The sequence below is a fragment of the Labrus mixtus genome, chromosome 17, assembly GCF_963584025.1.
Source record: "Labrus mixtus chromosome 17, fLabMix1.1, whole genome shotgun sequence".
Lineage (NCBI taxonomy): Eukaryota > Metazoa > Chordata > Actinopteri > Labriformes > Labridae > Labrus > Labrus mixtus.
Genome location: NC_083628.1, coordinates 5,306,832 through 5,325,504, shown reverse-complemented (window position 1 = coordinate 5,325,504; position 18,673 = coordinate 5,306,832). Strand labels below are relative to the sequence as shown.

The 18,673-nt window shown below is 40.4% G+C and overlaps 1 protein-coding gene across 1 annotated transcript in view; it reads right to left on the bottom strand.

Moving 5' to 3' along the window:
• The window catches only part of LOC132992124 (astrotactin-2-like), a 307,673-nt gene extending 299,503 nt beyond the window's left edge, over nt 1-8,170 (bottom strand). The window contains exon 1 of the mRNA XM_061061275.1: nt 6,699-8,170. Within this exon, the coding sequence (XP_060917258.1) occupies nt 6,699-7,191 (493 nt within the window). The 5' untranslated portion in view covers nt 7,192-8,170. The remainder of the gene's footprint in view (nt 1-6,698) is intronic.
• Between the last annotated feature and the right edge of the window lie 10,503 nt (nt 8,171-18,673).

The window sequence follows — 18,673 nt, the reverse complement described above, 5'->3', positions numbered from 1 at the left end:
CACACACACACACACACACACACACACACACACACACACACACACACACACACACACAGTCGTTTATTCCTTTAATTTCTCTCACATCCTGTGTCACACGGCAAAGCTGTCCAACAACGTCAGCGCTGCCATCCTTGATACACCACTGCTACACAAAGCTGTGGATGCATTTAACACCCAGAGTCATCCATCCTTCACACCTGCTACTGTCATCACCAGCAGCTCTCAATTTTCAAATATTATCAAGCCTGGGCAAAGGCATGTCATTTGTTTTTTCTTTCATCATTATTGTGGCCATGTAGACTCTAACACATTTACCAATACATTATATAGATACTGCTTATCCCGTTTGGGGTAAAAGGCTGGAACCAATCCCACCTGTCATTGGGCAGGAGGCGGGTTACACCCTGGACTTGTTCGCCGCAGTCGATTCACTGGGCTGATACAAAGACAAACTGACTTTCATGCTCATGCTCACACTCACTCCTACCGACACATGCACGGGGAAACCATGCAAACTCCACACAGAAAGGCACCTGTCCAGACAGGGATCAAACCAGGAACCATCTTAAAGTGAGACAGCAACCACTGCACCACTATGCAGCCCACTTTAAGACCTTTCAAACAGTATCAAAAGCTATCTTTCACCTTATTTTGAATTACTGCATCTTTCCTCGGTAGTACACTGGGCGTACATATGGCCTATAATGTATTTTCAAAATGCCCATTTTTATAAAGACCAATTTCAGTCAGGAACTCTCATCATAGGATAAATTGAAATACAGTCTTACTTGGCACTGGAAGCTCTGCTCTAAAGATCATGCGGTCTACCGATTACAAATGGGACATATGACTTTTGTGTCCTACATGTGCCAACAGGAGCCAGCCTCAAGTGGACCCTCAATGAACTGCAGGATTCTGCACTTCAGCATTGTCTTAATTTTTGCTGCTTGATACGAATGCACCGAAAGACACGACTGATAACAATGGACAGAGTGCATTAGATGTATGCTACAAATGAGTCATCCATCTCAATAAGACAGGGAGCTACAGCTCTATGTATGGTCAAAAGATGACAAATCGTCCACTTGTCCATTTTTAGCCTTTTCTCTATAGTCTTTGAAAACCATCTGAATATCAGTTATCAGTTTGTTTATAGTATTCCTAACATAATCTCAAAAAGCGCTAATTTTAGTGCAATGTCTACATTTTAGAAAAGATCACTGGCACTTCTCTCTAAGCGCCACACCGTGTAATAACTCCCATCCCTCCTGTTGACCTTTTCCCCCTCTCCATAGTTGGTCCTGCAGTGCTAAGCTTAACCCCTGACATAAGACTGAGATGTAGTGCAGTGCACATGTCTCTATGCCACAGGGAGCTCAGTGGTCCAGCGCAGGCTCTCTTTTTTTTTTCCTCACTCTACCACTGTTGCTTTTAATCTCCCATCTCTAAGCGAGCAGGTTTTTCTGAAAGTCCTGCTTGGGATGATGCAGCGAGGGGAGGCGGGGAGAGGCGAGGAGAAGGCTGGATGACATGCCTGACTTGATAAGATGCGCAGGAAGAAGAAGAAGAAGAAGAAGAAAAAAAGACCAAGATGTGGTGAAAAATGAAACGTGTAAAGATTTATGCCAGTACGATGGACAGGGACGATGAAGGATAGGGGGGATATTTAAATGGCTTCGATCCAGCTTTATATGCTTGAAGGTTTTTAAAAAGGTGAACTCCTAATGAGGTGTTTACAGAGTCAGCCATGTTGCTAACCACATTGATTTTTTTTACCACAACCCACATCACTTAATGAGGGGGAGAAAACTATCCTGTGTGCAAAGCATAGCAGCATAGGAATTCTCTCTCCTTGCATTAGAAATACCTTTTGAGCAGTGTGCACTAAAAATGCATTAAAAATGCAGCGCTCTAACCCTTTTTATTTTTAAGAATCATGATGGAAGCATTAGTCCAGGACATAGCAAAACTGTAGGTATTAAGACTGGAAATCTTTGGGTGTCTCACGATTCGATTCAATTTCGATTGTCGGGGTCACGATTCGATTCAGAATCGATTTTCAATTCAAGACGATCTGTGAGACTGGTTGAATTCCTTGCTGCTCTATTTGGAATTCTACTGAGTTAAAGAGCTAGCCTTAGCACTTAGCAGGGAGTGACTGATTGGCCAAAATAAACAGATTTTTGGAAGTTATGAATTGATTTTAAATCTTAGAAGAGAAGAATCTTGATTTTTACATACACCGTTTTTTTCCCCCATCTCCAGTTGGACGTATATATCTGGAATTTTAAAGTATGCTTCTACAAGCTTGTTATATGAATCTGAACAATGCACACATAGTTTTGGTATGTAAAGAATCACGGTGCAATCATGATTGAAACACAGGGATTCTTTTTTTTTTTTTCCACTGAATTCATTTAAAATTTAAAGTGTGAAACTTAAAGTTTTAATTAAGCATTTAAGCATTAAAAATTGGTTGCACTTAAATTTTGAACGTAAAAGATTGGTATGGTGGTTTAGCAACTAGAAAAGCCCTGAAGCTGAAAAGTTAAATCACCTATTTCCTTGAAGGTGTCGTAATGAAAACTAATTTTCTAGCTTGCTAAAATGCATCAACACAAATGCATATACATATACTGTGTGTTTTTTCCACAAGAGTTTGATAACTGCATTTGAGGGATCAACGCACGCAATGTGTACATCTAAATCTATCTAGCTCTACAGGTTGGACATTGATCGAAGAAAGATATCGGCCAATATATCGGTATTGGATTGTCTCTTTTCTTAATATTGGTGCCAAAAATCCAGTCAGCCCTGTTAACACAGATTTTTTAAATGTAAAATAGACGATACTGGTCAAGAAACTAGAAAAGCCCTGAAGCAGAAAAGATAAAACACTTATTTCCTTGAATGGGCTGAAATAAATAAAAAAGATTTCCCATTGCGCTTTAGTGCATAAACCCAGAAAAAAAAAAAAAACATACCAGCAACTCCAATGCCCTGTGCAAACATTGCTCTCTCTATATTAGCTTTATTATTATTCAATAGCACATAATAAGACAAAGCAGGGCAAACAGAACAACAAAATCGGGGGAGGGGAAGAAGCCTTGCACATTTCCTCCGCACTGCCCTTTCCGCTCATCCGTTCTCCGTGACACTTGAGGTGATAAATCAAAGCCGAGCAGGCAGGCCACAGTTGGAAGAGGTGACTCGCTGTCCTTTACACCCCGCCCCTCTTTTCTAACCTCTGACTGGTCGCTTTCGACGAAACAGTCGGACATCTGACAGCATCGGAGAGATCAGACACAAGCCTGTGCTCATTACGGCTCGGATGGCATTTTGTTAATTAGGAGGATCTCTGTGGTACCCTTTTCAATAATTAGTAAGTGAATTGAGTTATACGCTGCAAACACAGCGGCTGTGAGGAGGTGGAAATGAAACACGTGGTCTATAACCAGGAACATGTAAAGCATGGTGTGGAACAGCTCACTCTGAATGCACTCAAATACTGAGTGCATGCTAATGTGGCTTAAATTTGGAAGCAGAATTTGTGTTAATGTAAGCGCAAGAGGTCAAAATGTCCACGAAATACGAGGAAAAAAAGCAAGCAGTGTGTAGACAAGGCGAACAACTTTCAATATGTTCATTCTCTGCCATCACAGTAAGTGAGAAAACGTTAGAACAAAAGCTGTTTACATTTGTTTTCTGGAATGTTCTGCCCTGTAGTTGAGAGACTGCTTTGTAACTTTGTTAACACAACAGACACTTAAACAACCGAATGGAGAGTTGGTGGGTGGTTCTCTCCTTTGCCACATACTGTACAGTCCCATATGATGTTTAAGAGAGTATTAAACATTATGTGAACAGAAAAAAAACACCCATGCTTTAGCCCACATAACATGTGTTTTTTGAGCTGAACTGAACTGCAATTCAGATTTTAAGGGATTTTTAGGTGGAATATCGATGCCGCAAATTAAATCCTGCTTTATAAATATTCACTGTTGTGTGTGTTTGTGTAATTCACGCTGTTCATTTTCTCCCACGGAATCAACAACACTGTGTGATTTTCTGATGTCAGGAACAACATTTAATTTCACAGGAAGAACCCTGCCGCGAATACATCCATCAGCGGAAAAAGCTGCCGACATGACCTTATGTGTTACGCCGCTGAATATGGAACACTTAAGAGAACGCGGGTGACGCGGAAATGTCTATTGTTGTGTTCTGATTTTTTTTCCCTCTCTCTCTCTATGCTATTACATTTTGATGTGCGGTAGTATCATTTAGTGTCAATACTGGACAGAACACGTTTCATGGTTTTGGATAATCGTACACTTTTTGTAGCATGAAAATTGGATTTCATTTTGGCAATTATCTTGACTGTTGTTGTTGGTATGATGAATAAGAAGATGGCAGGAGAAAGTGGGGGAATAATTTGTAGCAGAGGGACAAGAGTTAGATTTTACATCCAAGACTGTGGCCTATAGTGTGCGGGCGACCTGAAAACATGTAATTTAAAGCTACTGTGAGACGTTTTAGCAGGTAATGAAATGGACCAAATGTAACACTGATGCATCTAAATGAGCCTCAATTGCAAACGAGACAATAATCGACAAGACTGATTATTTCTAAGGTGTCATATTTAAAGCCTAAAACGGCTCCAGCAGGGTAGGTGTCAAACAACTTGAAGCCCTATCAAGACTGCCATGACGCGTTGCTTTCATTATGCATGTTTGCGGTCACTGAGGCATAATTGGGGGGGACGATGTGATCCACCCTTTGTATTGACTTCAGAGGTAGTAACAGAGGCGTAACAGGGGCGAGACGTGATTGATAGCCAGCCAAGGAGAACAGCGCTGTGTGTGTGTGTGTGTGCATGTCTCACTTGTGTGTGTGTATGTGAAGCTCCCGTTGTGTCGTGCTCTCTCTTCCTTGGCGATGCAAAAAAAAAAAAACGCATTGTAGGATGAGATTCTTTTCTCAGTGAAGTACCAACACATCTGACCGGCAAGATGCAATGAATAAAAAAGGTGCTTCCACGTCCACGTCCACATCGGGTGCCAAACAGACACGCTTTAATAGAAATATTCTGACTATGGTATTTCAGATAAACAAATATGGTAAGCACTGTCTGAGCGGGTGATATTTATCATCATACATTTCCGTTTTTTGTTTTTTTTTAGGAGGAATACTTTGTTTCATCAAAGATAATACAAGCCGAAAAATAGGTTTTTAGTTTCACAATGTGGTCAGCATGCTTGCATTGAAACTGTGGAAGCCCTTCTCCTCCTCCACCCCTTTCACGGCTTGTAGTCGTGCACTGCAAGGGTGAAGCAGCAAATTTGCTAGCTGGCTGACTGGGAGGACAGAGAGGCCTTTCTCACCAGTCAACGGCTGTCCTTAATGAGAATAGAAAGTGATTTACTAGCTTAATGCTCCAGCCCTCTGCCTGCCTGCCTGCCTGCCTGCCTTCCATCCCTGCCTTTGCTGCGCGCAGCCAGTTTAGTCGGCACTCCTGATACTGTGAATGACACAGAGCAAAAAAAACACAGCAAACCACAGGCCTTAAATGTAGTAATGAGACATGAATTCTCTCATCGCTGACCTCTACGGAGACTTTCATCTCTGTGTTTGCCATACAACTGGGTTTCTGTCATAATGATCCAACACAGTGGCCCTAAACAGAACTGGAAAACATTCAGCATTTCGCAAATTATGGCCCGCCTTGTGAGGCCTATTGCATTAACAAACAGCACTCGGAGCCAAACACACGCCGCACTTCTACACTTTCTTGGCTCACACACCAAATGGGGGAGATGGTGGGGGGGGAGAATAAGGACGTTCATCTTTCGCATGACTCTGTGACATAAGTGGGAAAACATGGAAAACGCAAGGTAAGCAAGTTCCCTTTCATGCATACTCCGCCTTTTATTCCAAAGCAAATATCTTTCGCAGGCGGTGTCAGGCAGGTAGGAATACTTTCCTGCTATTATATCCACAATGATTATCCAATCAGGGATGCCACTGCCAAAACCATTTGATAGTAAATGGCTTCCACAGAGAACTCCAGATGACCTGTCAAAGGCTGGCGTGGCGCTGTTTTGATTTTCTCAGTGATCTGTGACTAAACCCACACACACACACACACACACACACACACACAAAAAGAAAGGTGTGTGTATGTGCAGCCCTGTAGTGTTTTACGCTGTCCAATTTCTACCACCAGCAATGCACGTGCTCATGTGAGAATAAAACACCAATTTTATGCCTATTTGAAGGGCCAAATTGCACTCCTTGATTAGGGCGCCATGCTGAGGGGGGCATGCATGAAATTTGAAGTCATAATCATATTAAACCACAAAATGAGAAAGCCAGGCGCGAGGTGGAGTGACACTTGGACAGGAGTGGTAGCCTACTTTTTGGTAGTTTGTATCCCAAGCAGAGGCAGCACTTCTTAAAGCAACATAACGGGAAGAGAGCTTTATGATTCCAGCTGGGTTATTTGTTGAACTTTTTGCCTGGTAGATGACGTTTCAGCTAGGAAACAAGCTGCTGGAAACAGGGCAGGGAACGAAACGCCAAAGAGTCGGGTGTTTGAGAGCATGATTTGGGACACTAATACACACAATATGCGAAGCTGGGTTGACTGGGTTGTCATTTTGGAGGGAAAACACAGCAACCAAAGCAGTTCTTACCCAGCGTGAAGTACGGAAGCGCGGTGTTGTCAAGATCATCCATGACGGAAATTCTCCCAGGTAGGTCGGTCCTAACGAATAACAGGAGTCGGGATTCCCCCCCTCCTCCTCCTCCTCCTCCTCCTCCTCCTGCTGCTCCTCCTCCTCCTCCCCCAGTTCCTCCTCCACCTGCTCCAGTAGAAGAAGAAGAAGCACCAGCACCCCCTCCGCCTCCTCCTCCGACCACGTTCCCCGAGGCTCCGCCGGTGAAGCTGAACTCGTTCTCCCGGAGTACGGGCAGCGTAGACACGGTAACGGATTTCACCTCACATGGCGTCTCCGCGTCGCTCTCTTTGTCTCTCTCCTCGTCCGGCAACGTCGCCCCTCTGTTCGCCCGGACAGTCAGGGGGTCTGCCAGTAAAAGCCCCGCGAGGAGGACGCGGAGGTGCAGCAGTGGTATCCTCGCCATCCCCGCTCCGTGTGTGTGGGTTCTCTCGCTTTGAGTGGGGCTCATAAGCTGTCCGTTCACTTATAGTACAGTCGCTGCGAAGGAGTCGCGTCCGTCCAGGAGGCGGCAGCACAGGTGTAGTGAGGATGACATCTCCCGGCTCCTCTACACACAATCCGTCTGTGTTCAGTGTGGGGCAACAAATAATCCCACCATGGACGAGCACGTGTCCTGTTTAAGACACAAATGAAGGGGAGTTAACATTTCTGTCGCGTGGTTTAGTCCATTATGAAAATGTCCCAAGAGAAGATCAATAGAAAAATGTTTAATTTTTTTCTCCAAGTTTTTTTTGAAAAATAATTAGATTTCTTAAGTTTATCTTTAAGCAGTAACATATACTGCATATGTTTTACTTTTTAACTTTCCTGTTAATTTAGGTAGAAGAATAGAAAATAGTTTAAATAACTCAAATGCCCAAACGCAACACTTGCCTCTCTTTAATTCTAAACATTTTCTCATGAAGGCTGCACATTTTTTTTTAAACATTTTTTTTTTTTTTTGCAATTTTCATTGTTATTTTCATTCCTGCCTAACATCTTGTATCTTGTCATGTTTTTAAATCAAAGGATGTTAAGAAAATAACAACCTTAAAGACCACTCATTACATTGTTGTGAGCTTTACATGTAATAGCATGGTCTTCATCTAGGCCTTTGTCTTTTTATGTTTTTGTTTTTTGTCAGGGTAGACAGTTAATGTTTTTTTTTTTTTCTTTCTGAGCACTTTAAAGACTTGCAGTGTGTGGGCTGACTGTAAATCTAATGAAATATGGACGTTATTGATCTTTCAAACAGCAGTCTTACCTCAATATAACCTCTGATGTTTCAGTACTTACATTTAAAAATAGGAATGTTTTTGTTTGGTTTGAAACACATTGAACTTCAGTTGGCAGCCTCAGGCTCTACCCATAATGAATTAGTAAGACAGTAAGAATAGTCTTTTATTATAATGTGTGAATTAATTCTGAAGAAATGAAAATAAGAAGAACATTTATTCTATATTTGACCTTTTTTAATGAAATCAATCGTTTGACTGTAAAATAAAAGTTAGCCTAATTATCAAAGAAACAACCTTTATGTTCATGTAGCTTTGGAGGTTTAACTAAAAGGCATGATCATCTCTGATCATGTCACCTAAGATTTTAGTTTTTATCCTTTTTAAGGACTTCTTCTCCTTAATAACTTCCAAGTTCATTCTTGACCTCAAAAGCCACCGTTAGAGAACATTGTCATTGAGCACTGATCGCCTAGCGGTTGTATCTCATGCCCCATGTACAGAGGCTTTAGTCCTCATCACAGCGGCAGTGGGTCCAAATCCGACCTTGGCCCTTTGCTGCATGTCATCCCTCGCTCTCTCCTCCCAATGTTTCCTGTCTTTCTTCAGCTGTCCTATTCAATAAAGGCCAATAAAAAACACTGTCATCTCAAATCTCTTACTTAGTACTCTTTACTTTTCATCTTTTATATTGCTATTATTATCAAGTGGCTTTTACTTTCCCCCTTATTTTTCTGGCACTCTTTCCTTGTTTTAATGTCAATACCATCTTTATTTTTGTCTGACCGTAGAGCTTCATTTGTTAAATAAAAGATGCTTCCAACAAAGTATTTTTATTTGATTAAGAGTATTAACAGTATATCAGAAAGGTGTCTCTGAAAGTCACCCCCTTTTTTGTGTTGTTGTTTCAAACACTTTTTGAAACCAAATCTTCAGTGGGCAGCCGGAGGCCCTGTCTGTAATTTATAGGTAAAAGTGAAAGATCAATGGTTCACTCACCGCGTTGACTTTGAATCACCTCACTGATCATCAACTGTACTTAAAAACAGAAGCATGAGTGCCCTCAGTGTTAGCCTGAGGTCTTCATTTAGCATGCCTTGAAGACTCTGGCAGCAAGTGCACCACAAACATTTTTTTTCATTTATGTGAACACCTCCTGTCGACTTAAAACACTTCCCTTCAAATGAAAAGAAAAGCAAATTTTATTTGTCTACTTTGACTGAAAGTGAAGTTTCACCTGCAGGAACCGACTTCAAACTGAATAGAATTCATCCCACCTTGAAATAAATCACCTCGGGTGACTGCGCCAGAAATGAAACTGGGCCAATTTGCATAACTAACTCACACTGTGTTCTAGACAGGACTGAAGAGGTTACATTAAACAAACAAGAACCAACAATCCATTAATTGAAATGATACGAGTACTTTGCATATAGGTAAAGTTTATGAAGAATGATGTGTAAATAGGATTAGAGAGTTTATAACCAGCGGTCTGTACAATATATTCAACCCTCAAAGCCCAGAGAATGAATAGATAGTATGTTAGGGCGCCGGATGGCCTAGGGTTTATGTTGCGGGCCCCATGTACAGAGGCTACAGTCCTCATCTCAGAGTCCATGGGTTCAAATCTGACCTCAGCCTTTTGCTGCATGTAATCCCCAACTCTCTCTTCCAACATATTCGGTCTTCAACTGTCCTATCTAATAAAAATGGCCCAAAAAATCTTTTAAAAAAAGATGGAATGTTTATTCAGTGCATTAACTTTTAAATATTGTTTATATCTGAAATTTATAGAGTTAAATGTTTACTTTGCGAGTGATACATTTCCTGTTAAAACTCTATTTGGCCCCTGAGGGCAAAGGAGACCTGGAGTGTCCTGGTGCTCTGTCCATGGTGCTGAATCATTACATTTCACATATTTCCCGATGCCATGCAGTACACAAGTACAACATCGTATGTAGCAATTGCATAAGGTTTTATTTTTAAGTCTCTTTCACTGTCGTGCTAACAGGAGCAAAAAAAACAAAATGTGCCTCAAAAAAACTCCTCATCATACGATGACTTTGGAAAGCAGTTGTCAACAAACTCGATAAAAGGCAAAACGAAATGATTTACCAAATATTTAATTCTTTATTTTAAGCTTTCAAAGACACATCTCAAGCTGTCTCTCTATTTTGAACAGCTGGTTTTATTTATTTTTTCTTACCTGTGAGCAGCTATGAATCACTCCCTTTATAGCACTTCATTGTGGAACAAGAGTGTCCATCAACACAAAAAGAAACACAAAAAAAATCCAATACACATTCTGCATGCTTACTTAACTCTATGAGACTACTTATTATCTTTCTTTTTTTTGTAATGAACACACTGCTCTTTCTTAAAATCTAGAGTTAACACAGGAAAGGACACAAGCACCAGCCTTCTTTCCTTGTCGCTCTCCGTGGTGCTGAAATATTCAAATACACGGCCGCCCTCTCGGTCTCTCTCCATGGTGCTGAAACATTCAGTCACAGGGTCCGTCCCGGCACCCACACTCGCAGTCCTGAGTACTTACGTGCTATTTCACATGCCACCTGATTAGTAAGCGCATGCCTGCACACACACACACTAACCTCAACTTGATGCAGAGGTACACAAATACATCTGTGAATCAGCAGTAAGAGCTTTTTTGATTGATTGACCGTAATTCTGCCTGTTTTTTTCATGTAAAAACATTATTAATGCGCCTGTCAATTGGTATTCTGTTTTTTAAAGGGCTGTTTGTGCCTTTATTAGAGAGATAGGACAGTGGATAGAGTCAGAAATCAGGGAGAGAGAGTGGGGAGTGACATGCGGGAAAGGAGCCACAGGTCGGATTCCAACCCAGAGGACTACAGCCCCTGTACATGGGGCCAACGCACTCACCACTATTCCACCGGTGCCCTATCAATTGGTAATCTAAATGTTGCAAACTCACAAATAATTTAGGATCTTTTAGTTGCTTGACATGTTATTTCAGTCAAATATCTAATGTTTAGACCTTTTAATGTGCACTATTGGTACAGCTGCAAACTAAATCTTACTTGTCCTTTTTTTTAAGCCATGAGGAATATAAATTCTTCAAGCTAAACTTGTATTAAAAGCCAATGCAAAGAGGTGTGTCTTCGGCAGGGATTTAAACTTTTCTGTTGATTGAGCAGTTCTAATGTTAACAGGTAAACTGTTCCCAAAACAAATTGGAGCAGCCATCGCAAAGGCTCTGTCACATCGGGTTTTAAAGCCTGCATCTAGGGAAATCAGAGTGCATCTGGTGTGTTGACCGAGCTGCTCTGACTTAAGCATGTTGGTGCAACAGCTCAGATAAATAAGAACGGGACAACCCATGTAAAGTTTGAAATATTTTTTTTTTTAAACTGGAATCTAAAGCTGACAGGAAGCCAAGTGGAGAGAAGTCGTCTCTTCCCAGTCAGAGGACGCGCTGCCTCGTTCTGAACCAGCTGCAAGAGAAGACTGATTCACACCAACATACAAAGAGGAACAATATTCTTAACAAAATGTAATAAAAATCTTAAAGACTCTCTCAAGTTAATTTGGATGAAGATCCATGATGACTTTATCTTTCAGAAAAGTTGTAGCTGAATGTGATACAAAACATTATAACCGTTTTATCTCGCCTCAGAATTAGTAATTTTTTCAATTGATCCATTTGTACTCTGGGAAAGCGAGAGCAATTTCAAAACATATTTTGTTCACATAATCACTTTGAAATTATGGCAGAGCCTTGAAGACTATATCACAGATTTTTCTTTTCAATTACAGCTTCAGTTCCCCTAATTATACGTTTTTGATTTTCAGTTTATTGTTGCAATGTTTTACACAAAAGAAAGACAATATGTTACTTAAGAACAGTGTAATATGTTACAGAAGGATAGGCTTACCTGATAATCAGTACTAAAATACTTATCTGTAAAAACTGCCAGAATGTTTGCATGTGTAAATATTGTATGTGTGCTTTATCTTCACTTTGGGCCCTCTTTGTTTGAATTTTGATCTTAAGGGACAACAGGCAATTTCATTTTTCATATTCCGTCTAGTCGTGCCATAGCTTATTCAGAAGTAGCTTTAAAGAAGTTAGCCTTATTATTTGGACAGTGCACGCTTCAATCTGTACTCTCGAGGCAGCACTTTTACTCGGAATGCAGCTGACCAAGCTACGCAAACTGTCACAAGTCGCTAACTTTGTTTATGACTTTGGAAAGGCAAAGATGTGTTTTCTTCTGTTCCACTGTCTCTTCTTTGTATCTCTTGCATGCATTTTTAAACAAGAGGAGCTAAGACAAGAGGAAACTATGAAAGTAGGAAAGCAGGATAAACAAAGACACAGAGAATGAAGACAAATGAGATGAGCCCCGCGTGTATTTGCTCGCAAACTCAGCCTCTCTCTGTGGTGCTGAAACATTCAAAACCAGTCGCTGTCTGTTTATCCCTGTAAACCCACCTTAATCCAAAACACACACGCACCAGACTCAATGCAAATCAATCAGCATACTGTTTATACAAACACAATTTTTACATTTTTATTTTTTGATATCTTAACTTTTTTAAACCATTACTAAATGTACTTGATAATTATTTTCAATAAAAAAATGTACTCCAATAATGAAATATTCAAAACACACAGAAATGACACAGCACAATTTAGATTATTTTTTTCAATCACAGTCTCCAACCAAAGGCGTAGACTGGCAACTTTTTTTGCTCTGGCTTTGCACTTACTGCCACCTACTGTTACTAGGTTATGAAAGTTCTCTCACAGCACTTGGTCTTCACTGCCTCGTGATCGCTAAGGCCGTTTGCTACATATGCTTACTATAGCTAATAACTAATAGCTCTTATTCAAGAAAATTAATAAAGAACATTTTAATGGAATCATGACCTGGCATTAGCAGCAGCTCGAGGCCTGGAAATTGTCCATCCATACATTTTCTTCTGTTTATCCGAGGTCAGGTTGCAGTGGTAAGTGCAGTAAGTCAGCCCAGACCTCCCTCTCCCCAGTTAAGTTTTCCAAATGGGATGTCTGAGGCCAGACAGGATATATGATCCCTCCAGCAAACTCAGGGTTTACCTGTGGGTCTCCTCTCAGTTGGGCATGCCGGGGAAACCTCCAAAGGGAGGCATCCTAATCAGATGCCTCCTGAACACCTCAACTGGCTCCTTGTGAAGTGATGGACAAATTGTACCCTTGGAAACAAACAGGTCAGAGTATGATTCGAATCGTGCAAGGAAAAGTTTTTTCCTTTGTTCGCAAAAGTTGATTTCATAAGTCCTGCCCTCTCTTGATTTTGATTGGTCGGTGAGGGAGAATTGACATTGACAACTGAGGTCCTCTTCCAAAAGTGAGTGGTATAAGTGCAGCGACAAAATAAACAGCTCATGCTGAAAGCCTTTTTGTGCGCTGTGGTTGCCGAGCTCTTTAAATGTTGGCCTGTACTGGTTTTGTATAGAAAAGAGAGCTGTAGGGCACCTACCTTATAAATGGCCGATGTATTATGGTTAGTTTGTGTGACCCATGTACACAGGCTGCAGTCCTCAAAGCAGAAAGCCCAGGTTCCATCCAAACTGTGGCTCTTTTGTCGCATGTCATTCCCCTCTCTCTTGCTCTCCCTGATTTCTGACTATCTACTCTCCTGACTCTCTATAAAGGCAAAAAAGCAAGAAAATGAAGCACAAAAAAGAAGAAACTCAAGCTACAAGGCCAACAAAACACTTCAAGTGGACACAGGCCCCTTTTCTTTAACTGGCAAACCAAAAACTACAATTTAAAATCATTTTCATTCATTTGTGTTAGCTGTGTTCTTACACTTTCAAAAGGTAAAATCCAAAGCCTATCCATCTTGCTAATGACACCAAATGTATACACAGAGTTAGTTTATTTGTAGATTTAATTCACCGTTCAAGTTCTGTTGCTCCAGTCCTTAATCCATACTTTTAAGAGCTAACATAAAAGCAAATCCACCTAAGTCCCTGCAAAATCCGCTACCCCTACATTTGCATTTGGACTCTTTCTTTCCATTTCCCTCCTGTCTTTATTTGACATTTGAGTCAGTCTGTCATAATGATTTCCTGATAGAATTGTTGGCTACAAGGATTAGCCCAAAGGGCAAATTTGACAAGCTTTGCTGTCCTAACATTGGAAATGCTGACACTGCGGGGATATGTAGTGTGGTTCCATGCTCTTGTTCGCAGACATAACCTCTTCTACTGATAGATTTCATTGAACACTGTCTGTCTAAAATGGGCGAAGGGTAACAGGGCTTTAGATTGGATTCATTGATGTTGCTGTGTTCTGAGAGCTGCTACTTCGACAACGGTATAGAAAGGAAAGCTGCATTGTTATTAGCCGACGGAGAGCTGTGGTTGGTCATATGAGATTTATTGCTCAGGAAATTGCTTCGACCTGAATGCCGTCGTAGCCTCTCGTCTCGTGCAAAATTGAATTTGATAGACAACAAGCTAGCGTCCAGTGCACCTAGACGGAGATGGTTAAACAGATTTCTGTGGCATAATGAGCGAAGAACCTAACCCATTCCCTCTCTGCGTCTCTCAGCAGGACCGGAGAGTGTTGTTTGATGTCAGTAAATGATTGAAGAGTCTGTCTGCTGCTCTTCCCCTTGAGTTTGAGAATCACTAGACACCAGACTGTGAGTACAGCTCTGTACAGAACTGTCTACAAAAGAAAGACTGAAAATGACTGTGCACCCCTTTGTCAGTTATTTAAAGGTATATGTTTTGATCCACTCTAGATCTTTAAGTTGATCAATGCTAAGGCTAGCTGAGGTCCTTGGATGTACACTCAATCATTGTGTAAATGCGAATAAAAGTGCATGTGGGTGTGTGTTTGTGAGGCACTAATGGCCCATTGACCTGTGCATCTGTGGAAGCTACAGCCATAAGAGCTTTTTTTTTTTTTTTTTTTTTAAAGCTGTAGAGACAGGTTAGTAGGCTGCAATAGGACTGAGATCCCATAGGTACCAAAGGAAAAGCACACATGATCTGAGAGAGTGACATATTTGTTCTATTCTGGGTGGAATTAGAAGGTCAGTATTAGCTTTGCACACTGAGCATATGAGGAAATTCCATAATGCAAAGATGGTTTTATTGTTCTGCACATTTCAGTTCTAATTCAACAGCGGAACACCCAACTCATTTGCCCAAGACTTCAGGTTCAGGTGACTTTATTTGTACCCATAGGTAGACTTTTGTGCCTAGGTTTATGTTTATACACATAAATAGGTTCAAAATCCATCACAGTCATACAAGATATTAAAATGGAAATGTAGAAAAATACTATATAATAATAGTAGGGCCCCAATACAACACATAGATAAAAAATATTCCTTCTAATATATATTGTCTACTTCAGCAAAGTGAATATATAAAAAGTTATAGTTATAATCTTAACCTAACTTCCTTTAGCCACAACTAGCTATTTACTAAATAATAGCCTTCTTTCAACATTCCATCAGTCCACACCTTGATAAATAGGCAGGCTATAGTACAAGAGTCATTTGGGAGATGGAAATAACATTTATTATTTAAATAAATTCCAGGAAATTAGTCTCCTGCTGATTGTTTAGCAAAAAAAACAAAAACGTTTTTTTTTGCTGCTAGTGTGGCTAAATGCTAACATCAACATGCTAACGTGAAATTTCCAATTTCCAGCAGGTTTAATTTTTTAAAACATTGGATTACCGCCTTAGTTAAGCTTGTTAGCACAGTATTATAAGCTAGTCGGTACTATACACCAGCTGACATTGATAGTATGATGATATTTGACAAAGCCTAATGGTGGAGCTACAGTATGTACAATCTTGAGGCATGACAACAATGTTTAAGGTTAAAGTATTTTTTGCTGACCTGTGAGGCTAAACACTAATGTCAGCATGCTAGCAGTGATTTAGCTAACTAGCGGATTTTACCATCTTAGTTTAGAATATAATAGAATTACTTTATTGATCCCAAACTGGGAAACTGTGGATTAGCTTGTTAGCTTTGTAAAATCCGCTAGTTAGCACTTTACGTTTCATGAATTTGATCATAATTAATGTATACAATTTGACATAATAATAATAATAATAATGCTCTGTAAATCTAAAAGCATGACTAAAGAGCTTGACAAACAGTTTTTCTAGCTGTCCTGAGGCTAATTGCCAATGTTAACATGTTAGCAGTTATGCAGTTAACATATTTGCCACTTTTCAGCTGATTTAATTTTAACAATGTTTACCATCTTACTTTAATTTATTAGTTTGGTAAAAGTACAGTAGCACTATAAACCAAGTGCAGCTGACATTTAAAATATAATGAGTTTTTAATGACTTTTATCATGGATTTTGACATGTTCATAGCGCTGTATGTAATATACCAAGGCATGACAAAACTGTTTAAGGGGACCTGTGGATAATCGATTTCATCCAGCTTGATCTATCTACTATTTTGAGGATTTTTTTATCACTTATTTTAACATCATGATGAAGATGGAAAAGTCAGAGGAACACAGGACTTATCTCAAGCACTATGGAAATGAGTTGTTAAAATAAAAACAACACGAATATGAACCTCATGGTGCCATCAAGGAAAATAGAGTGAATCATCAACATCAGAAGACTTAAATACATTTTATATGTTGGATTATTTCATTGTGTACCAAAGTTTAAATTTGTATTGAGTGGTGCCTCCAGGATGACTTAAATAAACTGTGTCATGAAGATCCTAGAAATGCACAAAGTTGAACATGTAACTTTAACTTACAGTTTTTTCTGCATGAGCTGCATCTGTGTAGAGACAGCGCTGAGAGCTGTGTGAGACTGGCAGTGTTTTCATGTGCTATCTTTGCTAATTGATTAGTTTAAGTTATCTGGAGACTGCCCCAGTTCTGCAGGTGTAAACATAGAGCCCCTCGATTAGAAACTGGGTTACACCTGCAGGACAAACGCACAACATTGCACACCCACAAAACATACAGGGTGCACAGCAAACACTGTCTAACAAATTGCTTTAGTCGGTGCTGAGCACACATTCCAACAAATGTGCACAGCAGGCGACTGATAAGTTCTTTTAGCTCAAAATACCGAAACTTGAAATCTGTTCCCATAATTTGTTGAGTGATGTAACACGTGTGGGGGTTAGGCCTTGAAGAATTTCATATTTCTCCAGAAACGGCTCTATCAGTAGAGGCACATTTTATGAAATCAGGAAAGATAATTTTCACCGGGAGTAATTATGAGTGTTTCAGTTTAAACGGTGGCCACAGCCACCCCTAAATTAACATCCTCTTCTCCTACCTAATACACAATGACTAATTTCCGTTTATTTCTAATGTGACAACTCTTCATTTTAGAGCTCCTAAAATTCAAAGTGCATTAAGGTCTCACACTGTCCAATAATGAAGATTTCTAGAAAATAGACTCAGTTTTCAGCCAAATCAAAGTGAAATCCTCTGTTGAAAAAGAACAATAGATTAATTTTCTCATCAAGTAGCAGTATGGATGATATTCTGTCTGAAATTGAAAGTGAAAATATTACCCAAAAAGGCAGGTCGAATCCTGGCCTAAAACACTGCAACAGAATGCTTTTAGTTCTTGCTATCAAAGCTGCACACCTTTATTCAACAAAACATTTACTCTATCTTTATTCTACAATATAGGTTTCTGTTTCTTTTATGACTTGTAAAAAGCACTTTGTAATGATGGTTTAACACGTTTTCATGTGCATATTTCCTCATTTCAATATCCATGTTGTTCACAGTGATTAATGCTGTGTAAAAAGGGAAAGGACATACCTCATATGGAGCATATTAGGTGTGCAGCATATGTTACTTTGGCAATTTATCCAGGTTAAAAGAGAGCCAGCTATGTGACACTGAATACTCTGGCAATTGTCTTTTATTTCTGCTGCAGTGGATCCATGAAACTAATTCATATCTGGAGCCATGGACTTTTGTCATTCAGGGCCATGTCCCCACTCACCTCCTGGTCTGTGGATCTCTGAAAGACTCAGAGAGTTAGAAAATCTACCTCTGGATGACCCGCCATCCCCCATCCCCCAGCCTCCCACCGTCCTGCTCATATCCTCTTCCATCGCCCCCCATCAAGAACTGCCAGGTCAGCTGTCACCCGTGTTTACCGTCCACATCCCGGGCCCCACTGACTCACCCATCCGTTAGTCGTGCTGGTGACAGACGGGGTAGGTGGGACAGTCAGGCAAGGTCAGAAGTATGGTCTTACTCTCGTACTCTGGCCTTGTTCACTGCCATTACTCTTAGCTCCCCCTTCCCCGCTCCCCCCCACCCCCCCCCCCCCCCCATCCATCTGTCACCAGCATTAATAGCACAGCAATATATTCCTCCCACCCCAGGCGTGTTTTATTACAGTGTTTAAGCCGCTGAACTTGGACTCCACCACAGAAAGTTGCTCAGAGAGTTTTAAAGAGAACTTTAATGTATTTGTTTAGACGTTCTCGAACAAATCGACCCCCACCAACTGTTTTGTCTATCAAATCATGGTCACATTGGTGGTAATTGGCTTAATGGTCTAATTTCGATATCATTGGTACTCATAGCTGCCTATGTCCTTCCTCTTCCTCTGGTTGTAACATTTCTGTCCATAACCTTGCTGGTAAAATGTATTGTCTCTCTGGAATAGTGAAAACCTCAACTTTATAACGTATAAAAATGTC